Here is a 27583-nt window from a genome sequence, read left to right on the forward strand (position 1 = left end):
ATTAAAGAGTTTGGACAAATGACAACATTCCAATACTTTTTTTTTTTTGCAAGCATTAGCTCATCTACTACTCCTTAAGAGAAATATCTTTTTTCAAAACATGTAATAAATAGTGATAAAATTGATACCTTTAATAAAAAATGCTTTTTTAACTTGGTAAAGAATTATTGATACCATGCTAGTATTGGATTTCATCAGATTCAACAAATGTACCTAATGAAGTGTCCAGCAAGTATTGCTGCATTACTCCTCCTCCAGAAGATCTGCAGTAAAATTAGTTTTAGGAGTTCAATTTCAAGCATCAGTGAAAATGATTAATGCACTGACATGCGTTTGCATTATTCATTTATTTTCACAAACATGACTCTTCTGTTGCGGAGAAAAAATGAGGAAGTGATTGCACAATCTTGGTTGTGGATGAGGTGTGGCCTATTGCTCACGCTTCACTTCGACAAACAATCATTTTGTAGCATCAGTCTCCCTCCCTCCCTTGCTCGAATCCCAAGAAGGTGACAACAGTATTTTTCTCCAAATTTGTGCAACTTTATTGGCAGATTTGTACTGTACAATAATATCAACAACATATACAAAAACATATTTTAATGATGTTGATTACATTAAGTCCAACTAAACGACAGAAAAAGCAATGCCTAACTTTTTCCTCTCCCAGGGAGGTTCTAATTTCATTGACATTTAGTGAACAGGCTCAACTCATTCTTAAGGAACAACCCATTTCATTTTAGTATAGAAATACACAAGACCTCATTTGACAAAGTAATGACGGCATTTAGTTCCACACTATATAATTTTGTAGCCACTCTCTGTGATAATGTCATTTCTGAGGTCAGTCGAGATTATTGGCAAAAAAGGCATTTGGGGCTCAGGGAGGTGTCGGTGACCGTGAACATGTTCAGTCGACGCTGCTGGTTCTGGGCTTGAGGGGCCCCCGGGCATTACAGGTAGAGACATCTCAAAAGCCGTCTCCAAATCATTTCTCTTGATCCCTTTATGTTCCGAGAACTTATCACACAGCTTCGGCGAGGACTGAATGACTTTGTAGTGGTCATCCACTAAAAGCCTGTCTTGTAAGCTTTCAGGTGTGCAGTCGTCGCCTTTAGAGACATCTTTGATCGCCCGGTCGTCTTTTATGCTGCTTCTTTGGCCTGCAGGAGTTACATCAGCCTGCTTTGTTAAGCTCCGAATCACTTGGTAGTTGTCTTCTACTGGAAGATTGTCTCGTAAATTTGCAGGAATATGCGAGCAGCATTGAACCCCTTTTAATGGAGTTTCTAAAACGTCCTCTTTTTCACCACCCTTTGGCTCTCCAACTTTATTATCAAAGTTTTGCCTTAATCCATAAAAGGCTTGGTAGTTATCATCTATGGGAACGTTCAGATTTGCGACCACAGGGATGCAGGTAATGCTTTTCGTGACTTCTTCCAATGAGTCTTGTGAAGATTTCTCTGAATCTTTGTTTTCATTGTCCTGCTCCCCGACGTGACTATCTGGGAGCTGGCTTAAACGTCGACACACTTGGTAGTTGTCATCCACTGGGAGAATGCCTTGAAGGTTTACAGTAGAATCTTTGAAAGTATTTTCTACATCCTTCACCAGGTTCTCCTTATCAACACTTTTCCTTTCTCCAACCTGATCATCCCTGAAACCACGAAAGTCTTTGTAGTTATCATCCACAGGAAAGCTGGGGGTTGATTTTGTCGGGGTGTATGTTTTGCTTAGACAAACACCTTCAAAAGAATTTTCTGAAGTCTTCTTCAAGTCTTCTTTGCTGCCACTGCTCGGCTGTCCAAACTGACTATCAGCGAGCTCCCTTACGCCACGAAACACTTGGTAGTTGTCATCGACCGGAAAATTGTGGTTTGAGCTTGGAGGGACGCAGGTATGGCCTTGATTGTCATCTTCTACAGATTTTTCTAAAACTTTGTCTTGGTTTTGTTTCCCACTTTTCTTCTCTTCAAACTGGCTTTGAGGAAGTGCTCTTAAATCCTGAAACATGAGGTGGTTGTCATCAACAAGACAAGGAAAGCTATTAGGTGTGCAGGTATCAATATTAGTGACATTTTCCAAGGACTCGTGTTGTTTTCCAATGGTTTTCAGCGCTCCAAATTGCCCATCAGAGAGAAAAGGTAAACCCTGGAATGCTTCGTCTCTGTCAGTCAGACAGAGCTTTGAGCTTAAGGGTGTGCCGTCTTTATTGGTATCTTCCAAGCAATTTTCTAAAACCTGATCCAAGTCTTGATTTTTATCATTGTTCTGCCCTTCAAACCGACTATCAGAGAGCTCCCTTAAACTTTGAAATGCTTGGTAGTTGTCATCGACCAGAAAACTGTGATTAGACTGCGCTGGGAAGCAGGTATCGCCTTGAATGGAATCTTCTGAGAAATTTTCCCAAGCCTTGTTTAAGTCTTGTTTTTTAACACTTTTCTGGTCTTCCAAATGACTATCAGAGAGCTTGCTTAAGCCCTGAAAGGCTTGGTAGTTACCATCCACTGGAAAAGTGCTTTGTAAGCTTGCAGGTAGGCAGCGGAGATCTTTGGGGACATCCGCCCCTTTGTTGCAAGCCTGACTAAACATTACTTGGCAGTGCTCATGTCCTGCTACCATTCTGGATTCAACATCTCCAGAGAGGCTTGTGTTGCTGCTGCTGAGGGATGGATCTGAGTTCTCACCGATTGAAAACCTTCCAGAGTCTCTGTTAGCTTGGTGAGACGTGGCGGTCAGTGTGTAGGAAGACACTGTGGCCGGGAACATGTTTTCTTCACAAGCTGATCCTTGCTTGTCATCACAGGTCGTCCCGGCGCCGCTGCCTTGGTATCCACAATCGCACGGCATTTCAGACTGAGCATGACTCTTCAAAGGGTCAGGGGTTACCTGAACTGGACAGCTAGGCCTGATAAAGGAGTAGGTTATTGTATTTTCCAATCCAGAAAGTTGCCCACTCGGACTTGGGAGAGCAGCTTTGCTGGACTCTTTCAGAAGATGGTCGGTTGAAGCTGCTACCGGGACGATGTTCATCAAGGCTTTGCTGAGCGCCCCTTGAACACCCGCAATGATGTCTGCAGCCTCCGTTAAAGCGTAAGTGAGAGAAGGCTGGCCGCTACTGAAGCCACTACTTTGAAGGAGACTCTCGGTGCTGCTGTCCATTAGGGAGCCCTTTGACCTGCAACAGAACAACCCATTACCTGAAACACCCTTCAACTTCACAGGAAATTAAAGCTATGAGGAAGTCATATCAAGTGTAGACCTTAAGGATTTCAAGCAAATCCCAAGTAACTTTGGCAAAACTCAAGTAGGTCAAATCGAGCCCCTACAAGGTTTCAATGCCATCTTTTTCAGTCTTTGGAGCTTGTGCCTTCAGACCACCTTTATGAGTTGGCCTCTGCACTGCACAAATCATGTGTTTGACTTGCTGGGGCAACCCCTTATGGGACAACCCACACAGGTCTCTCTTATCATTGCTCAACGGGTCACAAAGTTAAGACTGTTCTTAAGACTTTCTGAACTATTTCTGCCATATCAAACCAAGAAACCTTTGAATCTTTAGAAGACTGTCCTGAAACATTCGTCACTAACCATGGTTTGAGGTCACCCGGGGTGAGGGTCTCCACAGAAATTGATGAGATGATGGGGGGCATCGGCTTTAAAATCTGCAGCAAGGAAAGAAATGACACAAATCTGCATCAACCTTTTGACCCTTCAAAATAAAACCTAATGAAGACAAACATGGAGCCACATCAAATATCTCACCTCTTCCTTAGTCGGATGTATTTTCAGAAGTTTGGAATTTTGATCGCTGACTGAGTCCCAATACTTGGCTTTACACCTACACAGGAGGACACGGATCAAGCTCTGCAATGCATCTTATGGCGGAGAAAAGTAAAAAGCTTTGCGGCTTACTTCACGTAGCAGAGGTACGCCGCACTGGTGATTGTAACGGCGAGCAGACTGAGGCTAATGATCAGAATCAGTCGGAGGCTCTTACGTGACACTGCTGTTATAGTCAAAAAGTACAATATCAAATGAACTGAGCATGACAGAGCCATTTGGGGATTCTGACACTTGCAGACCCCAAAATTCGGAACAGTTGTGAATATTTCTCTATTCTGGCTTTGGCTGAACTGAGTCAGGACTTACGAGTTGTAAATTCATACTCCTCGCTGCGGTCGCTCGGCTTGCTTTCCCAAGGTAGCAAATTCTGAACTGTGACAACATAGGTTGTACTTGGCTCCAGGTGTGCACCAAGTATATCAGTGGTAAAACACAAGGCGCACTCTGGCTTCTCCACCTGTGGTGCTTGGAATACCTTGGGAATCTTGGTAAGTGAAAACAAGGTTACCCACACACACTCACACATATATGAGCAATGGAGCACTTTTCCTTACCTCTTGCGTTTCTCCTTTTTTGCGGTAATACAGGCGTGTGCGTAATATTTCTCTTATATGGCGTTTGCTGATGTTTGTCGTCCAAATGACTTGAAAATTCCCGTTGGTCTCATTTACTGCAATGATGGTTGGAGTTTGGGGTTTGACTGCGGAGGAACAGGAATGAAGAAAAAACATAATCAGATATTTCAAGTTTATATATATATATATATATATATACATACACACATATATATATACACATACACATATACACATACACACACACACACACACACATATATATGGTAATGTGTTGAACTCACAGCTGTATTTCACGCTTATGTTTTTGGACTCCACATATTTGCCATCTTTATGGACAAATGCCACGTGGTTCTCATCGAGGACAAGAATCATATGGATGGAGCAGCAGCATTTTCCGCTTGCACAACCCACGCGAAGACAGTAGTGCTCACTGTGGAAAACAAAATAAAAATGAATTATTATTGTTAATAGCAAATTACTATTATTAATTTTTTTTCTGATTGCCAACAGGACTTACCCATACCCATCTAGGCTCCTCAGAGTCACATTGTAGTCAGTGCAGTTTGGAGCCTCAAAGTGACAAGACATCAAATCGACATAGTCATTGATGCAATCGAGATTGAGACCTGTTGCAGTGGATTGACAACAAAAGCGGATTATTGCATTGTTAATAGACAATACTGTAATATTCGCAATACTGTTTATGCATGACCAAATTACAAAAAAAAAGGTCAGTAAATTTCAAGTGTGTGCTTTAATTGTGTAACAACTGCCTGAGGACATGATTGTTTGAATCTGAACTTGATTAAAAAAAAAAAACTCTCATATCTTTGGACAAAGGTCAAACATGTATGTCGTTTATTTACTTGACAAAAGATATTACAGTTAATCTACATACTGTACATTTTGTATTGTTGCTATGTTGCATGTTAAAATCGGCATAACCGATGTCAACATTGACAGTGCATGTTAGTTATGTCCACGTGACGTAGGCGTTACAATCGAGTGTCATGTCAACGTTACATGTTACAATTTACATTCCCTCTACATACTACATGTTACTTATATGTACCTGCTGCAGTCATGATACGCTGTCGACATTAATCAGTACTTTTGTTAAAGACTGTAAAAATATGTGACAGTTCAGTACGTGTTATACAGTAGTCTAACTATATAGTACATTGTCGACACGAGGCAGTAACAAGTATATACCATACATACTACAATCATGTTACAATTTATTACTAGTTATGTCAACATGTTGTCAGAGGACGTACCAGAGAGAGCTGCTGAAGTGGCGATGTTTCCTACAATAACAAGAAGGACGACAAACATCCTGGGGGGGAAAAAAGACGGAGGTTTATTCTCTTTTAGCCCAAGAAGCCCAGTTTGATTCAGTACGAGCAGAGCACTTCAATTATTGACGATTAGTATCATGTAATCCAAATCGAGAAATGGTGCGGGAATTGCCGCAGTCTGTAGAGCGCAGACTTCCTCATTTGGGAAAGTCTTACTGGAATTGCGTGCGTTGATTCCTGTGAAGTGACACTCCCATTTCCTCCTAACTAAAATTAACTTGGATGCAATCCGTGCGCTCATCAACATGATTTTTGGGACTGGTTTCTTTTAATGAAACATTGTTTATTTTCGTGGTTGCAGAGTGATGGTCAGTGGCGTGTGTATTGATGATTAAACACGAGCACAAGCTATAATAATAATAATAATGCAACTATTATTATTCGTCTTTAACTTGTCTCATAACCACTGCGCGTTCCCGTGACTCACTGTTCAAAGTTCCCCGTTCTTAGATAAACTTTGATAACACCTTTCATTTTTTTTTTTTGCTAAATCTTTCTGGGGTGCAATACTTAACACAATTGTTACGATAGATGGATGGATTGATCAAAAACGACATTGCTTTTTAATGTAACTGTTTTTAAATAATGTTTTACTCTGTTGTTTTGTTTCTGTTCTGTCCTCCCAAAATACAAGAAATGGTACCATTATTCTTTCTAAATTTTATGAAAGTAGAATAAATGTATCGCTCGCAGTACTTTTTGTTTGGTGCGTCGCTCAACACGAAAAGCAACTTGAGACGGAACGATGACGCAACGACGCAGCTAGCGTGCGTACGTAAACGTCCACGCGAGCTTCCAAACATTATGGCGCCCATGTTGCAACGCTTTGTGAGTCCGGGCAAAGGCAACGGCTTGCGTGCGACAACTGCAATCAAATCTGGAAATTTGCTTTTCTCTTCCGAGCCTTTGGCAAGCTGCGTGTCGGCAAAAGTCGCCAAACATGTGTGCCATCGCTGCTTCGCTAGGTAAGACGTTCGTTGTCTTGATTTTAGCAGCCCATGCAGACACTTCCTGCATCTGCAGTTTGTGGCCTCTAGATGGCGTCATAACTTCACTTATCATTTAAAGGCGATCATAGCGAAGTCGTCCTGATGAAAAATACAAGTTTACGCCACAAGAGGGCGCCTTTGAGAAAACAGTTAAATACACTTACACATGTGATTACAAGGCTCAACATTAATTAATTTACTCAATGTTAAATAACAATTTCACCTTCTCGAATCTTAAGATAGAGTAAAAACAATAAAAATCAATAATAGTTTGCACCTTCACTGAATTCCTTTATTATGGATGCATGTGTGTGTGTTGGTCAAGAGATTTTCATATCATTGTGGTAGTGACTAAGTGGCACAAATATCTGCCTGCACGGGGAAGACAGTCGTTCATTGATTTAATATTTGTAATAGTGAGAGATGTGTAAACTTGAGCTACTGACACCAAACAGCTGTAGAAGGAACACCCACAGGTGCACACATAGCTGAAGGCAAGGATTGGCATTATAGAAGAGGAGTGTTTGTTGTTCCGTTTTCACTAAACCATCATTAACCTCACAGCATGACATCATGATGTGTGTGCACAATTATTTGTGATTGTGTCTCAATGACTCACTGACAGAAAGATACGTGTCGTGTCGTGTGTGTGTGTGTTTGCACGTGCACTAATTGTGCAGGTGGAAGTGTGGAGCATCAAAGCTACAGTTAATTACAGGCCTTGAAGGCCCAAATGTAGAGTGATGAGTACTGAGAAATATCACACACACACACACGCACGCACAAATGCACACACACACACACGCACACATGCACACACGCACACACTAGATGGATGGCAAGAGCTCAAGGTCGAGTTTTGATCAGCGTGATGAGGAGGGGTCATCTTGGGAATAAGGACAGGAAGTGGTTTTGAGTTTGATTGCTCCAATTGCAAAGGTGAGTATAAAGTACCATTAATGAGCAAGAGTACCATTAATAGTTTACCATGCAGTGTCATGACTGTTTTAGCACAATAATGTAACATGGCTTTTTATCTTCCTTATCTGCTTCTGTAATATTTGTTGCATACTCCAATAAAAAAAATGACACTAGCATAGCACCTTTTTTTTGTCAGCAGAGACTGGCTCATTTTCAGGATTTTTAATTGCTGGCAACATTAATTCAGATCTTTTGAGCCGCATGTTGAAAAGCGAGGCGCAGGAACGCTAATGCGGCGATGCACCACTAACCGTATGTCAGCTACGATGAATTATATTCATTATATTAATTTTTTTCCATATTACTCAGATAAAAATTATTTAACGCTTAACATTTTCCGCATCCATTTTGTGCACACGATTTAGTGTATTTGATTGACTTCCTTAATCATGCTATGTGCATCCTATCTGCCCCCCTCTAGCATGCTTAACCCCCCCCCCATAAAGGCGTGGATGCAGTGTTACACGAAGCATACAGATTGCGGCGTTAGGTGCACACTTTCGTCGAGCTAACAGTAAAAGATGAGAGGAGGGAAATCACGCAAGTTAGCACTTCCCCTTCCCCACCCCCCAGTGTCCCTCGTCGCCTCGTCTCGTCTCGATTTATTCTCCCATCTGCTTCTTCTTCTGGCTTCCCTCGCTCTTTAGCTGCCTTCGTTCCTCATATTCCTCCCACTTGTCTGTCCATCATTCGCATATAATTTTCCCAGTTTCTTTAACAAAAGCCTATTCTTCATGGAGATTGTTTATCTTCTGCTTTTTCCAACTTTTCTTGTCTCTTGCAGTTTCATACACAGACACACACACACACACATACACGCACTGCATATCAGTACACTGAACTGTGAAGTCACGGTTCGCTCTTCACAATTTCACCAATTGGCACTTTTTCCTGTGGCTTGTGTCTCCAGCTATTTGCTGGAAAACCTATTTGTGGCTCTTGTGCTCTTTCTGTAGCATGCTCAGATGCCACACAATGATGCCAAAGCTCTGGCTTAAAGAAAAATAGTAATTGGTGTCAAGGTAGGGTCCGTGGCAGGGCTCGGGTCCGAAAGCCTATTTTTACATTATATAATCTTTATCAATCCCACAATGGGGAAATGTGGGCCTTATCTGAATTTCCAAGAATGTCATTAATATTGTGTTCTATTCTGAACTAGAGGAAGTCGTTGCAGTTAAGTCTGTTGTGGTAAAGCCACGCACTGACGAACATACACTATTTTTGCATTAAAGGTGTCCCTCAGGGTAAATACAATCCATTCCTCCTGTTTGACAGCTTCTCGTAGAAAATGTAATATGATGTAGTAACAAGAAATATAACGGCAAACGACTGAAGTGCCTGGCCGAGCGGTCTAAGGCGCTCTGTTAAGATCAGTCAAGTTATCGTGTTGGAGGGAAAAAAAAAAAAAGACACAATCTAAATGCGCTTCTTCTTACCTTACTTCTTAATGCATTACAGAGATCTTGGATCACGAGATGCAATGCTTGTAATCAAGTGATTCAATCTTCTGATGTGATCAAGGCATACGTAAGGACTAAAAACATACCTTACAGCTAATAAACATGGAGGGTGGGGGGCCAATCACGTTTTCTGAAGGTTAGGTCTTTAAGTGCATGTGTGTGCGTTTGCATTAAGCGTCATTATGATATAACACAACCCCATATGAATTCCCTCAGGTGTTAGTGAATCATCTTCCAAACAGCTATTAAGAACTCAGCAAGATTGCTCTCAGTGCCACACAGCTGGCGTCTTTTTCTTCACTGAAACGACACACACACACACGGAGTCAATTTTAATGATGTAGTACTTTAGAGTGAGAGGATATCCAAAAGCCTTTATCTCATCATACCTTTATCGCAGGCAAAATGAAATGAAAATTTATTATGGTGCAACTAGAACCGGAATCCATTCACAGAACAGATCCTCCAAAATGTATCATTTTTTTATGACTTGGTTTTACTGAAGTATTCGCCTCGTGTGCATATATTGTCATATTTAAAGTCAAGTGTAAAAAAATGTGATTTTTTTAACAATAGTCGCAAATGGTGTGTGTTGGCCCATAAATACTGGATGGTAGGATTCATGAATTAACTTATGTTTGTCCCTAATGAACATGTATTATATGGCTGTCGTGTGAGTGAAAGTTGCAGCATGGTGCAGAAACTCCACCCAAGCGCAATTGGACACCTCAGAAAAGAACACCACACAAATTAATAATCTAAAACACGCGCATGCAAAGAAGTCTCTCACGGCTTTTACCTTACTGCGCTCGGTACTCTGGGGAAATTAATTACCATGCAGCATGCACATAGCGCTAATTAGGCGTCTGACAGGACGAACTTTAAAAAAATATATACATGTACTCTTGTTAAGTGCCCGCTTTTAAGCACTTGCACATTAATGCCGAAACTGAATGTCCATCCCATTTGTTATTCTCGTGCTTTTTTTTCCAGCCCCCCCCCACCCCCCAGCAACTTGTTTAATTTTTTCTTAGCTCTTTTAATTTTTTATTAAATTTCTAGTTGATTAATTGTTTCACTCTACAGCTTGAAGACTGAAAGGATGATGACGAGGCAGGCTGATGATGGTTGACTTTATAATTCAGTGTTGGTAATGAAAGCCATTTAATGTTATTCATGAGTTTTCATAGCGTGCCAGCGTTTCAACCTTGGACCTGCCATGCACGAGACGTCAACTTCACAGGGCATCTGAAGAGGATAGCACTAGGGGGAGAAAGGAGGGAATTGAAGAGAGGGAAAAAAAAAGATTAAAAGGGAGCGCGTTGAGAGGGAGCGTAATGAAGGAAAAATGGCTGAAGGTGAGAGCGATGCACACCATTAGAAATGATTACAGGCTTTGGATAGAAATATGAAGTGATGCTCATCAGTTTATTTTTTTAGTAGTCTGTTATATTTGTCTTCCTGTTTTTGCTTCAGTTGTGCTTATTTACACAAACAGTCTGTCCCTAAATGATAGCCAACCTCTTATTTGTTAAGCTTTTACTCTCAGTTGGATGATTTTTTTTTAGATCTTAGAAGAGAGCTGTAATGTTTTTTATTTCTAGTAAAAGCAAACAAAAAAATTAAAAGAAAAATACAGTTCAATAAATGTAAAAAAAAATTCTGTCCTCAATGTTTCAGTGTTTAAATATTTAATTAAGAAATGGCAACTTGGAAACGTTATAAACTACTCATCTTTACTGGTTGAGCTGATCCACTTGGACTAATTGGAAACATCAATGAATGGATGTACAGTAATCATCAATTCTGCCTTTGTTGCTAGGTTACACATTTATCTCCCTTTAATCACGTTTAACATGGGCGAATCATTGATTTTCCTCCTCGTTAAACGTGAGTGGCACCTCCTCGGCTTTTGTTCTCGCTGCGGTGTCGATTCGTGCTGACACAGCACATTTCCCTTCCCTCGGTGCAACGTGACTGTCGATGGGGTCAGACCTTTCTCTGAGGAGAGTGCTTGCTTTGGTGGAACATATTTGAGGATTATTCTATATGTGGTTAGTTTCCCTCATTGTTTGGAGTGTTTGTAGAAACCTTTCCCCAAATAAGGTTGTGGTCAACATCAGTCTTCCTGATGGTGGGATTTCCCGCCGCCCGCAGCGGTTTGTGATATGACCGGACGTTAAGTGTGTAACTTAAGCTAGTGGCTCTGCTGAAGTTAAGCAGAGCACCACTGAGTTTGGCTCTGGCCCGCCATCTGTTGTTATTATTGCCCCCGTGTCTCACGCTGCCGCCGTGGCTTTCTTCGACCGTGGGTGGCTTCTGTCTCTGCACGACAAGAATAGCTGTGTTTTCAGTACCCACCTTCACCCTAGCTGAGGCCTATAAAATTGGAGATTAGAAAGGGAGGACAGGAGGAGATGGATGGAGGATGGTGATAAGTGACATTCTGTGGGGGCAGAAAATGTTGCTATTTTAGTTCCTTTTTTAGAGACTCTGGGGGCCAAATGCGGCGCCCGAGTCGAGTCCCACACTGATAGGCCCACGTAGGAAATACTAGTCATGTGACTAATACTGGCATAGAAGAATGAATAATGTTTTCCTATTATATTGTCGTTTAGACCATATGCTGTATGATAAGCCTTCACATCAAAATATGTATTTGGTTCAAGCAAACAAGACTCAGACAAGTTGTCATTCATTGTTTTTCCCCCCCAGATGATTTAATTAATGTGCTACTGTTTGGTTTACAACACCAAGATAACAAAAAACTAATGAAAATTGATAATTCCCCCTTTAATAATTGTTCCAGGGTCAAATAATGCGATGCTAGTAATTAACCTGTATTTTGTTCTTTTATCATCTTATCTGTGAGGTGACCGTATTGGATTTGTAGTTGCAAGAGCAACCAAACAAATAGCGTTTCTCATATTGTTCCACTTTGCCAGCACTGTTATCTTTCTGTGGTGCCTCCATAAATCTGAAAACCCGCAAAAAAGCCCCAAGGGAAGAAACACACATTTTTGCACAGCAGAGTTTTAGTGCAACTTTGTAAGCATTGTTTTTAATGCATTTTTTTTTTTTCTTTTTAAACTCAATGGACTTTTGTTTTTTTTAGATGTTCCATTGTTTGTAAGCATGATATCTGTGTCGGTCTGTACTGTAGCTACATCTTACTGCAGCCTTCACACAACTCTACAAGTCAATCCTATTCCTGACACTTTGTATGACTCAGACTGTGTGCGCCAGTGTGTGTGTGCTTTTGAATGATTCTTTTCCCCAGTGCCTGTACTTGGCCCAAGGGAGTGGACAAAGACCACACTGCTCTGGATTGTTATCAGACTAACAAGCATCCTGGAAAGTCCAGCAATAAAAACACATAAAAATAAGCATCAGAGTGGAGTGAGGTGGAAGCGCTTATCTCATAGATTGCTTTTAAGATTCAAATCTGAAAGATGGCTTGGTAGAAACAGGGTGATGTTATGAACATTTTGTAGGAAATGGCCAAAAGTTAGCCGGCACAATGAGCTCTGCCAAATACAAAGATGAAGTGAATGATGAGTGATGATACGTTTATGAGTCTTGAAAACCCTCTCAGGTAACGCAATGTGGCCCGTGATCAAAATGAATTGAACGTGGATGTGTATACAACCAACGGAAAGTCTATCATCACTGTATATAATAATTATATATATATATATTTTTTCTAATCACTGTAGTGCTCGTCTCGGGATTCAGTTGACTATAATTAGTGTATTATGTCTCTTTCTCGTGTCAAGGCATGAGACCTTGTTGCGGTGCTCCCAGTGCAAGATGGCTCGCTACTGCAACATCACCTGTCAGGTATATAAGACTCGTGTGTGCGTGAACATGTGCTCTCTGGAGTGTTTGTCGAAATTCTTCTACCACACAGAAACAAGCATGGTCTGACCATAAGAGGGAGTGCAAATGTCTGCGGAGCATCCTTCCCAGAATCCCTACCGACTCCGTCCGACTGGCTGCAAGACTCATTTTTGCTTTGGTACGCACGCCTCTGGAATGATTTATTATATTATATTATATTATATTATATTATATTATATTATATTATATTATATTATATTATATTATATTATATTATATTATATTATATTATATTATTGCTGATCTTTATCATTAAATTGAAGAAGCATCACCACAGCTGTGCTGATCCCGGTAATATTTTGTATACTAGTTTTGTTTTAATGGACCTCCCTAACAGATGGACGACTCTGTCAGAGGTGATCATTTTCATTTAGTTTGCAGTTCATTCCGCCGCTGTTGGCTGCTTTGTTGCTGTCATGTTTGCACTTCAACAGACGACTCGAATGGGCCCATCTGTTCGTATAACAAAAACATCGTCCTGGGTAAAATGAAAATGGGAATATTCGGATACTGCGAAAATAAAACTGCTTTCTAACTCTTGTCTTTTAGATGAATCCAGCAAAGACCGCCAGTGAGGAGCTCTACTCTTTCCACGAACATGAATCACGTATGTTTTCCCTAAAACCTGCAAATGTCTCTGTCGGACACACCACCAATCAACTGAATTGTGTGTGTATGCAGACCTGAGCTCCATGTCCGAGCAGAAGAAACAAGGTCTGTCTCAGCTGGCATCCATGCTCGAGATGTACCTACAACAGGAAGTGCCTGAACTGACTCTGGAAATGACATCGGCCCTGCCGCAGCCCCTTGACTTGATCGCAAAGGTGAGCTAAAGGCTCCATGAGTTGTTAGCTTCTGTGCGGCTTGCAAACAAAGCAACTCCCTTGTAGAAGCACCAAACAAGCCCAGTGAGAACCGCAACAGGCAACTGTTTATTGTCTTTAGTGTTCCCTGCTGAGCTTGGCTTGCACACCAACATATGTCCACGATCACGCTTGCATCTGCCATTGGATCCCTCCGCGTGTTTGTGCGTGTCTGCGTATTCCCGGCACAACCTGGGGTCTTTCCTCACTGGAATTCAAACCACATTTCATTACATGTACAAGGACGTGTTTGTCTGGCTCTGCTCAATCATCGGCAAACATGCGCGACTCTAACATTTTTACGACCGCGGGGCCATTGTAATCAACACGAGACTGTTGTACCTTCGAAATGCTTGTATGCACACGAACAATTTAAAAATTGAAAGCAGCCAGGTGAATTCAAGTGTTAGCATGAAAGCGGCGAAACGGGCAACAGGCCGCCGCAAGCTCCATGGTGTGGCTGTTCAACACTTGGAGCAATATACATTACAATTTTAATAGCTGCACGTGTTCAATTGAATACATTTTTGTTAATGTGTGAAGTAAAGCTCACAGAGCTGTCGCCGACAATATATTCGCAGCGTGTAGCCTCAACAACAAGGCATAGATTTCTACATCCTTCCCTAATTGATTGAATATCATGGAGCTTGACGGTGAACGTGCGTTTGCATAATATCTCGGGTGAGATATGGAGTTATTGTGGATTGTGACGGCAGGAAAATACGTTGATTAAATGCGTTTCAAGATTCCGATGGGAACTGTGCCGTATTTGGTTGAGAGGGAGGTGAGGAGTGAACGGCACTGTTTAGAGAGAGAGAGGATGAAGAATGTGCATGGACAAGAAATGGCGGAGCTATTCAAAGAGCAGGAAACCATGTCTCACAACTGGAAATGTAAAAAAAAAAAAATAAGAGGCCTGATATCCTGCTGGTGGTGGCAATTTTTCAACCATTTCTAACAGAAAATGAAAAATATTTCTTCTGCAGTGATGATCATTTCGAGGATGAGGTTTTATTCCCCAACATCACATGTAGGGAAAGAGTTATGGGACTAAGATCTCGAATAGCAGGCATTAACTTGCATGGTCACTCACACTAATGTGGGCCTTTGACAAAAGATCTAAAATAAGGCGGTGGACATGAGACATCAGTTAGTGGTTGAAATGTTCTCACCAAAATATATCAACACAACATTCTCAGTTTTCTTTTCATGGTGAGTGAATTCAAATGTTTACATGAAGCGCTCATAAGAAGAGTCGTTTTTACCCGTACGGCCACTTTATTAGGGAATTGTAGGCGTAGAGGACTGCAGCCTTGCGTGTTGTTTGGAAAAATACCCAGGCAGCTTGCTTCCCGTATTTAAAAGAGGGTTTTGGTGACCGCGGAACATTTGGCAGATCACCACAAGCACAAAATGAATCACTCTTAATCAGTCTAATTGTCTGAGTCACTCCTCTGATGTCTACCCAAGTAAATATGCTTTTTAATTACGTAAGACGCACTGACGACTGAATGTCCAAAAATGGCAACCACAAAAATTGGTTGCAAGGCATCGCAAAGTATCACAAGGGACGATGCAAGCATCGAGGGTTAGTTTTGTAATTCAATTTTAATTCATTTAATTAATTAGTTGTCCAACTACTTTTCTATGCTGGAGCCTATCCTACCGTTCAGGTAAGCGGCAGGGTCCACCTTGACCTTTTTTGTTTTCCTCAACATGTCAGTTGTGTCATGCTCAGAGAGGCCTTACGGAACTTCTTCCAGCATTTGCAAATATTCTTTTTGCCTCTGCTTCCATGTGTATCCCCATGTGGAGAACCACCACACGCTGACGTTTGCTGGTCAGTCGTACAAATCCCACCAAGTCTCTTAGCCCCCATTGATGCATTTATCTCTCCAAGCCTCCGCGTTCTATAATCCTATTACTAAAGCTGTGAACTTTCTGCTGGTGCTGTTAGTTCAGTAACACACTTGTATTAGACTCGCAGTGTGTACAGTGTGTATGTGAAGTCATATGCATTGTTGTGTTAAGTGTTTAAGGCTATTAATAGGCCCTTTAAGGCTATTAATATGTCACCATGCCTCTTATTTCTCAGCATGGAGAGAAGAGCGAGTCTAAATCCTCTTTTCAGGAGTTTAGTTTTCAGTAGTAATTGCAACAATCACCACTAGATGGCAGATGTGTCTTAGTTCATACGCTAGGTCTTCAACTCTCCTATTAGTTAGCCTGGTTAGCCTATTTATTTATTTATTTATTTATTTATTTATTCATTCATTCATTCATTCATTCATTTATAATTCTAGGCATATTGTTTGCTTCCAACCCTTTGTTGGATTAAGATCCTGGATCTTGTATACATGCATTCAAAATGTATAATCCAAAAATATCTCTAAAATATCTTAAACTGTCCGTATTTAAAATCCTCTGTGAAACCCCCCCCCCCACCCCCCAGTAGCACTGATGAAAAATTGTGGGCCATCATTTAAATTGCCCGTCCCCGATCAAAGTTGTACAAACAAACCTATCCACACTTTAGCTACAAACATTGATCAAAGCCTTTGGCTCATTGATTGTAGCTGTAACAAATGTTTAAATCTCGGCTGAGGTCGTAGTGCCCTTGCATATGCGGCTTTCCCGACTCTCTGGCACGACTCATTACTTTTCTGTTGCGCACTCTGACAGGCTGGCGCAGCGACTGTTCTTTACAATTGCTGATCTGCATATGCAGGACCGCTCTGTGCACCGTCCATACACATGTCTCCCATCAAATATAGATGGAGCCTGTATTTTTCCGAAGCGCAGATTGCGGAGCTATCGCTGAAAGCCGCGTCTCGTCCTTTCCAAATAGTTAATTGTAGTGGTTGGCACAGCGCTGTAGAATTAAGTCATTAACCGACACATGCCAACACTGACACACATCTACACAGGTAGTTTGGTGATAAAGTGCCAACAATGGGATATATTGACTTCCTATGTGTGGTTACCATAGCAACTGTCCAAAAAACAATTACCTCAGGGACATTTACACGAGCTGTTTCAAATGCCAGTTTATAGTCTCGCTGTGATCCGTAATGTGCTAAGAGGGACTTGTAAATGGTGTTTGGCCACCGCATCGATCTGTTGAAGAGGAAGTCTGCTGATTATTACTTTTTTATTTTATCCTGCCCTCCCAGTACATCCCTTTAATATCAATTGTCATTCCTTTCTTGTTAGTCCTCACGGCACACCTTTTGGATATGTGGTAACAAACGAGGAGTTTAATATTGTATACTTGAACTATTCACTGAGCTTAACCATGCAGGTCGTTACAGTGAGTAATGTATAACTGTCAGGGTTTTGTACCATAAAAATCATTCTTTATGCTAATGGATGCCGTCTCACCAATGGTCATATATTGCATCTCAAACACACTCTTGACGTGAAGAATGGAGTAATACAACTGCATCGTTACTGCATTTTGTAATCCCAGAAGAGTAATGAGGGAGAGTGATTCTCTTTTGTGTGTTGGATGTTGGCAATGTGTGTGTGTGTGTGTGTGTGTATTTGTTGGACAAACTGCAATAAGCATTGACAGTTGAGATTTGACTGAAGAATCTTTTATTGCTTCCCTTAAGCTACGTCCCCTCATGTGACATCTGTGAGTGTACTTGGAGAGTACAAGTTTCTATGTTTATAATTGAATCGCACATTTTTGTGTATGTATGAGGTGTTTCGAAAAAGTTCCAGGATTGGTGTCGCGAAAGATATACTTCCGTGTGAATTAAGGGGCTCATCATTCAGTACTCTTTTGACAACTTGGGTGACATTAAGATGACTGTGATAACAGCTGTGGAGGCTCCCGGAGCAAAATCCTTCTCGTAATGGATGAAGGTGTGGCTGTTAAGGCTAGGAAAGTACGTTCGGCACTAGCGGTAATACCGCACTGCTCATGCAGCTCGCATGTCGCCACATAAAATCCGCTCACATATAAACGACTCCATGTGCTCCTAAGCAGCTCCTCCGTGTCGTCTTCTCTTTGTCTGCTTGCCGCAGCCTTTCCGCCCGACCGTCATTTATCCACGTCACTGACACGCCATCATTTCCTTTCTCCAGGCGGGGCCGAGAGTTGGGATGGTGCGGTCTCATCTCTGACAAAGACCGATGGGAGAATGAGAAAAAGCGATTAGTACAAAATCTCTTCACGATTGTGCAGTTGATGTCTAGTTTTGATGGTTAAAATCTGTCGTGTGACAAAAGTGATCAGTGATTAGTTCACACTTTGGCTTTCAAGTCCAAATAATAACAACCGGAGGAGTTGCTGCTGACTCATTATCAATCCATTAACATTTAGTTATAGTTTATTAATATTGTTTAAAAGCTGGAACGTCATTTTCTGCTTTGAAGGACCACTTGTATTTATTTTTTTCCAAAATACACTTCCTGCGCCGAGTCGACCCGAAATTAAAAATAGGAGATATCAAATCAGTTTACGTAGGTTCTTTGGGTGCGTCTACCGAAAAATGCCAGGCATTGTTAATAGAAGTTTATTCATGATCTTACCAACAAGGGCTTTCTAACATGTCTTAAAAACATCCAATCCCAGTTTTCGCTGTTGTAAGCAAAGACGGCGAAACTGCATGCACAGCACAGGTAGGTGAAAGTTCACATTCACATACTCACACATTCCCTCGGGTAAGCAGCATCTTCCCAGCTAATTCTGCGTTCTCGTCTTAAAGCTTGTGCACATCTTGGTGTGGGCGTGATTCACTCTGCCGACAGATGTGGAGTTGATCTGCGAGTGTGACTTAATGTTTGTGCGGAGGAGTAATCTATTCCCTTCACAAGTATTTGCTAGCTGTTGAGCTCTTAAATAGAATGCAGACAGACTCGAACCCGACAAATAGGAAAGTTGTCATCATTCTCTAAACAAGAACTGCAACTCATGTTCAGCTCTATTAATTACTTTTCTAAAATGCATTTTTTTATTTTTTTATGAAGAGCGTCACCATGGACAGTACGGTGTCACACTGTTTAGCACGTCCGCCTCACAGTTCAGAGGTGCAGTGTTCGATTCCAGTTCCAACATTCCTAGGTGGAGTTTGCATGTTCTGTCTTCCCTTTCTGTTCCTTTTGTTGCACAGATGTTACAATTCCCTGTAGCTATTGTCTTGCTCGACCCTTTTATGGCGCCACAGCACTTCCTGACCCAAAATTGTACCCAGAAAGTTATTTAGTTACCCTTCACAACTTAACTGGTAAATCACTGGCCCGTATGGAACCAAACTGTTCGGTCCCAGCTAGTGTCTATACTCATGTGTCAGTGTGTGAACTTATTACAGTAATCCCCGTGTGAATATGTTAGCGCTCATCCTTATCTCGTGAACATTTCCTCGGCTTTGCCATTGTCCCTAATTAGCTCAGGCTTTACGTAATCGCTCACACTCATAGCCACACGCACGGTGGATTAGTGCTTGTCCATCATCAATTAAGTCAGACAACACAACTGGAAGGGATTTACAGATGGGCTGCGTGAGGTCTTACAAAGAAGGAGTGAAGGTGAGAAAAAGAGAAGTTTCAGAAAAAAAAGAGTAGGAGTGAATCTGGATGTCATTCCAAAGTTCTGCAAAGTCATTTTCATCAGCAATATGCCAGGCTTGATTCTCCTGCGTTGTTGTGTTGTGTTTGGCAGCGTCGTTTCACTTAATGGGCAGATTTTGACTCCAGCTGCCACATTCACTCTCTCTCTCGTCTCATTTTGTCCTCCCACGGACTTTATCTGCATATGCTTTCTCTTGCTGCAGCATTTGCATTGATTACTGTTTTGCACTTGTTTGGATGGATGGAAACACGGATACAGGCTGATATAATACAAAATGCAAATGTTTGCTATTATGTCTGATTTCCTTAATGTTCTCCAAAGGACAGTGTCAAAAAGAGATTTCTTAGCTACATTGTGTTTACCCATACAACTCAGGTAAACAAACAGTTATGACGCTGCTTTTTATCAAGGATGCAAAACTGTTTTAGAATCATGAAAACAAAGACTAAATACATTTTGTGAAGCTCAAGAGCCTTTAAAGCAAATCACTTAACTTTTTTTTTATAAAAGTAATATTTTGTAAACTTTTCACCGTTGGCACTAAACTGACATGAATATTTTATTGACAGCTACTCTTCTACATCTTCATTATTGTAGTTCACGAGGATTGTTGAATAGCACACCCTTAAAAGCCTACTTTACTTGTTTTGAATCTAATTCCCGGCCTTGACCGAGGTCTCCACTTGACTGAGTGGGATTTTAAATTCTTCACAGCGGGGTCTTTGACCTGAGTTGCTCATCGCAGAGGTTGCCAAGCAACCACTGGTCTTTTCAACACCGTCCATGTAAACATCATCATAGCCTTCTGTATTCAGTTATTAACCTCTCGATAAGCATGTCAGGTTCGTGATTTCGTGCCGATGAAGATGTGAATAAAATATTATCTAATTCGCTGTTCATGGTCAAATTCGTCAGCGGGGGTCAAATCTTTATTTGCGGATCACCGACATTCTGAGAACTGAGCCGCTTTGCGTCGTTCCTCCTACAAATTCCGGTACTTAAAATGATGCTAGAGCATCATCAGTATCACTTGACAACATGTGTTGCATGTTATTTTTGTCCAGATTTTTTTCTGATTCTTTTTATTAGACACACAAATCCAGAAATTACTGTTCTTCATTTTACATTAATATTCAAATGTGTAACACCATTTGTGTGATTCCCATTTACATGTTCCTGCCGTAACAGGCGCCCAATTTGGCAATACACGCCGCCACTCAGCCAAGACTACAACCAACAAGTCTGGCTCCATCCAAATGGGACGTCATCCTCAGACCAACAGCAATACATTTATCTAATTAGTCTTATTTCATCTCATTAGTTTGATTAGCCCAAAAATCATAAACCGCAAATTTTTGTTTTATTTGAAACGTGGATGCCAAACCTGGCAATCTCGGTGTGATGACCAAAAGGTTTTACAGCTAATTTATGACGCTTTCATTTGCCTGCTTTTAGATTTGCTGCTAATTGGGTTTGTTGTTGGGTTGCAGCCAGGCCAGCTGTCGACGTTCTCTACGTGAAAGCCGAGCCTACAGATTGCTGGTTGTGTGGAGCTCGAGATGGAGTATTTATCTTTGAATCTCACTTACTGGAGCCCCGTCATTATGTTACATCACGATATCACTTTGTAGTGTCAAAACAATTTCTCATCCTAACAGCTCACTTCCTCTTCTAAGTGCACATTATGTCGCATTCCCACGAGAAACTACGACTTTACGAACTAAAAGAAATGTCTAGGATTGTGCGTATATTTTGTCCTGAAGTTTCTCTTAATTCTCCTTTAACAGTGTATGTGTGTGAGACATCTTTTCTTGGCCCTTTTGTATCGACCCAGTCTTGCAGAGCACACTGGGTGTCGTCAGCACTTTTTCTGATCCAAAGCCAGCAGGACGAGATAGTGAGATGAATGGAGTATTGTACAGATGGATAGAAAGCCATGTCTAACCTTATTTGTGTGTGTGTGCTGGCCACAACACATTTTCTTCCTGTTTCTCTGATGAATGAAGAATAAATTTGTTTGATGAAAGTGAACTAAACGCGGTTGGGGAAGATGAAAAGCGGAAGGACAAACACTCTAGCACCAATGTCCCTGTGGGGTGGGATATCTAACATGGTGTAATTACAGTAGGGAGCGCTTCTAATTGACTCCTGCCGCGAAGCCCCTGAGTCTGCAGTGTGTTTGTGTGAGAGGGAGCGAGATAATCCCCCCTTGAGAGAAGATGCTTTAATAAACAACTGCTGCTTCAGTGAAAATCACATTTGTGATGCAATGCTAGTGTATCTCCGTTAGGGCGTATTTTTTTTTTTGTTTAATGAATACAAATGTTTCTTCCTGCATAGCTGTTCACGATTGTATGCGCCATTAGTCATCACATTGGGTCAATGGCTAGTTTTTCCACATTGACTAGAGCCAAGCCTGATTTTCAGTTTTCCCCGGTTAAAGGTCAAGCAATCATTGATGCGTCCATTTGGGATTGTAGTCAACAGAAACTAATGACCGTATTCCTGTTAAGCGCAACAAGCAGTGCCTTTAATACACTGGAGGAATCTGAGCAATTCCTTTAGATTAATTGAAATCAAAATTTTAAAATTCATTTTAAGAAACACCTTACTCTGACCATGTGACCAGTTGGATTAATACACATAGACTTTTTAGTTCAACACCAAATTCCTTCTGCATGTACTGTATACGTCTTGATACGTCAAGAGTTATTATTTTGATCATTGCTTCTCCTAAAACTTTGGGTAAGGTCAATGTTCAATGCGTTGGTATGTATCAGATGGTTATGAGTATTCAAGTGCATCATCCGTGGTGTCATTTGACCATGGGCAAACCAATTTTGAAACTCATAGTGATGATCAGACTGAGACGGAACGAGCACAAGTGAGGAGCATGACAGATGGAGAGGCAGGTGCTACCATGTATTAGTTTTTCTTTGCTTGCACATTAACACACATATAAACACTTTGTAGTGTCGTCCTTGCTGGTCAAGGGTATCTCCTCGCTTCACAGCTACTCTTTGGTAACATTTTCTCTCTCATCAACCAAGGTCATCCTTGAGGATGAAAGGAAAAAAAGAAAATGGACCCAATTGAAGCTCATTAAATCATTTTATTTGAAGCAGGGATATAAAATTAAAAGCCCCCTTTCCCGTCTGCGTGGGCGGTTCCTCGCACTCAAGCGCTTATCTGACATCTCACAGATTAGTTTGCGATCGTTTATTCCGCACGGCAATTTTTGCTCAGCACGCCCATCCCCCACGTTCTTTAGCTCCCTTCCTCCTCCTCGTCCTTTCATCATGCCGTGCAGAGTGCTTATTGAAGGCCTTCACCTCTCTGAAGGAATCCGCAATGAGCTGATGAAGGGTAGAGCTTGAGGGGAACAGGAGAGAATGAGAAAGATAAGTGCAGTTAGGCGATTTGCTATTGATGTTTTTTTTTTTTAAACCAGGTCCAAGCATGTCGAGCAGATACGGTAAAAACGACACAAACCGTTGCTAGTTGCTTGTTTGGCTACTGTATTCATCATTACCATATGCACAGAACAAAAAAAGTGGTCTGTTGTGGATTTGTTGACCAGCTATGGGAAATTGAGCTTCAAAAGGACTTTTCCTCATTACTCCTCATTCTTCCTCTTGTTTTTTTCCACTTGCTCCTGATTCTTGTTTCTTTTGGTAAGACTAACAGTTCCTAAGGCAACTTCAAAATAAAACACCCGCATCCATCCGGGCAGATTTGAGCATGCTTGACACGTTCATGCGCACTTACCCCGGCATTCCTAGTGGTGTCGGGGATTAACCTGCCGGGGCAATTGTACAGCTGCTGTGCGTGAGCTCCACTGAGCAGGGAAAAAAGGATCTTCTAGGATGTGGTCCAACCGACAACACACACACACACACACACACACACACAAGTTGCTCCTGTGTGGGCTGTTTTGCTCATGTTTTATTGCTAGGCGCTCTGTATTGGGAGCTCTACCACTTGACAGGCAGTGTCATTACGTTGACAAAGACACGAGATGGTGACTAAGACGTAAAGTCTTTATTTTCCAGAAGAGGATTGGGGCTGTGACTTTGGTGCGGAGACTGGAGGATTATTCTTCTAACCACTGCTAGCGAAAGGTCTAAGCCCTCCCTGCAGGTGTGTGTGTGTGAGCCATATTTCCTGAAGCAAGATCATCTAGTCCTCTCTTTTTTTCTTTTCCCTTGCTTTATTTTGACACCACTATAATATTCTGCAGTGACAGGATGAACTAGAATGTCTTTGCTTTCGTATGAAGTACAAACGATACCTTCCTTTTGGAAACATGACCAAAGCAGATTTTATGTAGAATAGATATTTTCTTCCAGTCTGCGGCATGTGGAGCGCCGTTTTTTCAGGACAGTAAATCAGATTCTGTTAAGACAACACAGCGGGTGGTCGGAAAATGTTGAAAGGAGAAAATTGATTGAATTCTGAGATCTGCCCGTCCATTCATCATCCGTTTTCTGTACAGCTTATTCTTATTAATGTCACGGGTGAGCTGGATGTTGGTTTAGAAGCAAAACCAACTGTAGCCCTAAAAATGTCTGCATTTCAGCCTACAAATAAAACTAAAATGATTTACAATATGGCCATCTCGGTCTGCGTTTTCCCAATTTTACTGCTCAGTGGAATCAAAGCGGTGAGCAGTTTCTCTGAACTATCAGACCTGTTGGAGTTCCAGGAAGCTTTTGCCAGTCCTACTGTTGTAAAACCATAAAACCAAACAAACATAATGAAGGGGTACAGGGCAAGATGTTGCCAATATTGTTTTCATTCAGATTTTAGATTTCCCCTACTCATCCCTTTAAATACAGCTTTCATTTTCTTCTCCTTCATGCCTCCCTCCCTCACTCTCGATCATTTTCTGTTCATCACAGCCTGCATCTGTTTTCACACTCTAGCCAATCTCCTCTCTGCCCATAGGGCTCACCGTTTGTTCCTGTGACAAAAATATCATCTGTGACTTTCCACTAATTAACAGTCGTGTGGGGGTGTGTGGAGTAAGAGTGTGTGTCCCTCCCAGGGTAACAATCAGTGAGAGCTTAGTTCTATTTGTTGCATTTGTTCTGAGGAGTTTAATAAGCCAACTTTGAATAGACAAATGAATTATTGAATAGCATGAATTTTGAATGGGATAGCACCACCATAGAACAAAACTCGCATTGCGGATTTATAAATAATGCACATTTGCTTATTTACTTAGTTGCACAATAGTCGCTGCTTGTAAAGTAAAATTTAAAAACACTCGTGTTTTGTTTTCAAACCTTGAAGACGTTCAACCATTGCATAATATTACAGTTGTCATTGCTTTAATGTCAGTCTAGCATCAACGACTCGCATTGTAAGAAGCTTTTGTCACATAGTTGCACACTTAAAAAGATGGATGAGAGCAATTTTCATTGTTTGGACTCACATAATGTTTACACTGCACGGTCACCCCCAAGCATCCTACTCGGATGATTTTAAACCACTGTGCTTATGCTCCTAACATGTTTAAAGGGTATTAACATGCATTTAAAAATGGCAGCCCTTCATATTTGCATACTCACTTCGACATATAATAGTAACACAATATTCCAACAGTTAAACTGAACTATAAAACATTTTTTGCAAAGCTCATTTTTTGCTAATGTTTGGTTTCCCAACTTCAATGTGGTCTTTATCACAACTAAAGTGTGCTCAGTTTATCGTTTGGAGTTATTCGTATCACTCAAGTCACTCCTCAGCTAATTCTCAAATTGCTTGTCTCCACACTAATGACAGAGGTTGAATTGCGAGTCTCTCTTGTGTGAAGGACACTCAGGTTGGTGAGTGTCATGTTATGAGTTCTCAAAGGGAATCGAGTCCAAACGATGGTTACCTTATCAACATATGTCTTTTGATCTTCTTTACCTTGTCTGGCACATTGTACAATTTGTTCTCGAAAGGTGCTTTCCTTTTGTGCATATGACAAACGCTTTGAATTTTGAATCTTGAATTTAAAAAGTCATCCCATAATCTGTAGTAACCTGACAGCTCAGGTTGCCGGTACTTTGGAATACATAACAGAGTGGTGCAGAAACACTCACTCAAATTCCCTTTTTCTTTGTAGTCAAGATTTCCAAGTTCCTCAGCACACCACTGCCTTGGTGATTTTAACGAATGTCTTTTTCTGTTTTGAGTTCAATGGAGTGTGACCGCAGTTCATAAATTGTGTCGCATACAAAGGTCGAAAAAAGTGAGGCCGTTGTAGATGGCAGGCAAAATCCACTGCTTGCAAAATAACAGTGTAAGAAGGCCAGAATAGTATGCCCTTCTCACTTAATTCATTACTCCATTTGACAGGTATCTAATGAGTTTTTGGTCTCAGTCGCTAGTTTTCATGTCTTTCTCATGCAGAGCCGTGTTCCTTTTTTTTTTTTTCCTCCAAATAAAGCAGATTATAGATAAATGCAGATTTGTCGACCTCTTGATTGACAGACAACTCCCATGGCAAATGGGCTCCATCAAATTAGAGGTTGGCTGAGCACATTCATTGGAAAACTCAAGGATACTGACAGACTCGGCGTCAAGATAACAGTCTTTGCAGTCAGCATAGTTTTTATCTACAGTTAAACAAAGAAGTGAACCCATTAGTCGCTGGGAGGAGGCATTAGTGCTCGTGCTATTAGTTTTGGGAGATACTGTAATTATAGTTATGCAAACCCGGGATGAGAGAGTGTGTCATTATTATAATGATATCTTAATTATGACTATGCATTAATTTGTCTGTCTGCATATTTGAAATGTCCTTGAGCAATGGTAAGAAAATGTCAATCATTCAATTGCGGAGTTGTGTGAGAGCAAAAGGTCTGTGTGGGTGTAGTTTAGCTTCCCAGAGGTGGTGTCATGTTGGTCTTTGTTAGACCACAAATTAATTGAGGCTAATCTCTATTGGTGGAGTGATTGACTCACCTGACCAGACCTGGGGAGCGGTGATAGTGTGTATGTGAGTGGAAATGCTTGTCTTTATTTGTGATCTGCCTCCAAGTGACTGGCGACTAATGCTGGCTGTTGTCTGAATTTTACGTAGTCAGCTGGGATTGGCTCTGACCTCTCTCAATCCTTGATGTAGCCGAATAGTGTATTTTACCTTACTTTAATTGATTTGAGGCATGATTAATCATTTTTTTAAAATCATTATTATGCCCATCACTCTAAAATATATATATATTTTTTGTGCATAGTTTTGAATCCTTGTAATTTATTTAGTTTTCACAAAAACACTAAATAAGAAACAATAAGACGGACTATGGCGCAAAGTTACAAAGTTATTGAAACTTGGTACAATTGATTGAAAAAAATCCCAAATTAAGTATTAATTTAATCATATAAAATACATTGAAATAGCTGCATAATAAGGGTAGATGAAGAAGATTCTTTTTAAAAAGCTGAATATTTTTAACTTCTTCAAACATGCCTTGAGGCAATCTTTGTCTTTTCAGATATATCCTGAAAATCCTTCTTCCAGGTTTCAGCCTCCTTTGTAAATCATCCTTATTGGAAGTGGGAAAAGGGACTAGTGTTTGCACTTCATATATCAGCTGCAATTCAATCGCACCGAGGCTGGATACGTTCTGTATGTTTTGTAGCGATGGGATCGTGTTGGAGCTTACTCCACGCCACGGATGATGCGAGAGACTGAGTGCTGCCTTCGGATTTAATGAAAGAGCTTTTCATTCAGACAACGCGGCAGCAGTCATGCAGAAGAATAAGATTACCTAATAGAATGCTGCTCTCAAAACAATAACAGCTTTACATTATCTTCAGTCATATCTCATACTTCTCAATTGTATCTTTCCCTGGACACGCTAAGGCTGTGCACACGTACTTGTTTTGAAGGTTCATATTTTTCAGAAAATATCAACATGATGGGAAGATGCATTTGTAGAACACCGCAAGCTCGCACACAGCCTTGATAATGATATTCAGAATGTGACCTTTAGGAGGATAGTCTGATTATGTGGGATCATGTTAACACAATTAGT

At 41.0% G+C, this 27583-nt stretch overlaps 2 protein-coding genes and 1 long non-coding RNA gene across 4 annotated transcripts in view; 1 reads left to right on the forward strand and 2 right to left on the reverse strand.

The window, feature by feature from the left end:
* Positions 1 to 521: 521 nt before the first annotated feature.
* LOC119120686 lies at positions 522 to 5947 on the reverse strand. 2 transcript variants are annotated; one of them, XM_037247824.1, is made up of 9 exons: positions 5702 to 5947; positions 4948 to 5050; positions 4706 to 4854; positions 4401 to 4546; positions 4153 to 4330; positions 3916 to 4009; positions 3766 to 3841; positions 3592 to 3665; positions 522 to 3178 (listed from the first exon to the last, which is right to left on the reverse strand). In XM_037247824.1, the coding sequence occupies exons 1-9, from the start codon at positions 5757 to 5759 to the stop codon at positions 799 to 801; spliced, it is 3258 nt and encodes a 1085-aa protein (XP_037103719.1). In that variant the 5' UTR covers positions 5760 to 5947; the 3' UTR covers positions 522 to 798. The 2 variants fall into 2 exon arrangements, with proteins under 2 accessions (XP_037103719.1, XP_037103718.1); XM_037247823.1 differs by having other exon boundaries at positions 4942 to 5050.
* Positions 5948 to 6563: 616 nt separating this feature from the next.
* smyd3 (SET and MYND domain containing 3) overlaps positions 6564 to 27583 on the forward strand; it is a 33037-nt gene continuing 12017 nt past the window's right edge. Inside the window, exons 1-5 of the mRNA XM_037248265.1 lie at positions 6564 to 6747; positions 12989 to 13052; positions 13123 to 13230; positions 13662 to 13719; positions 13794 to 13936. Coding sequence (XP_037104160.1) covers positions 6587 to 6747; positions 12989 to 13052; positions 13123 to 13230; positions 13662 to 13719; positions 13794 to 13936 — 534 coding nt within the window. The 5' untranslated portion in view covers positions 6564 to 6586. The remainder of the gene's footprint in view (positions 6748 to 12988; positions 13053 to 13122; positions 13231 to 13661; positions 13720 to 13793; positions 13937 to 27583) is intronic.
* Positions 22646 to 23533, reverse strand: LOC119120969. The gene is made up of 2 exons (XR_005097598.1): positions 23322 to 23533; positions 22646 to 22925 (listed from the first exon to the last, which is right to left on the reverse strand). It is a non-coding gene; the product is annotated as an uncharacterized LOC119120969 (long non-coding RNA).

Source organism: Syngnathus acus, chromosome 3 (assembly GCF_901709675.1).
Source record: "Syngnathus acus chromosome 3, fSynAcu1.2, whole genome shotgun sequence".
NCBI lineage: Eukaryota > Metazoa > Chordata > Actinopteri > Syngnathiformes > Syngnathidae > Syngnathus > Syngnathus acus.

Bases quoted from the DNA above. Each gene is read 5' to 3' on its own strand.
- LOC119120686 (XM_037247823.1), bottom strand. From the start codon at position 5,759: ATGTTTGTCGTCCTTCTTGTTATTGTAGGAAACATCGCCACTTCAGCA. The intron at 4,547-4,705 runs GTGAGTTCAACA...GTTCCTCCGCAG, and splicing joins CATAAGCGTGAAATACAGCT to TCAAACCCCAAACTCCAACC. The intron at 3,179-3,591 runs GTTAGTGACGAA...GTTCTGTTGCAG, and splicing joins CCGGGTGACCTCAAACCATG to GTCAAAGGGCTCCCTAATGG.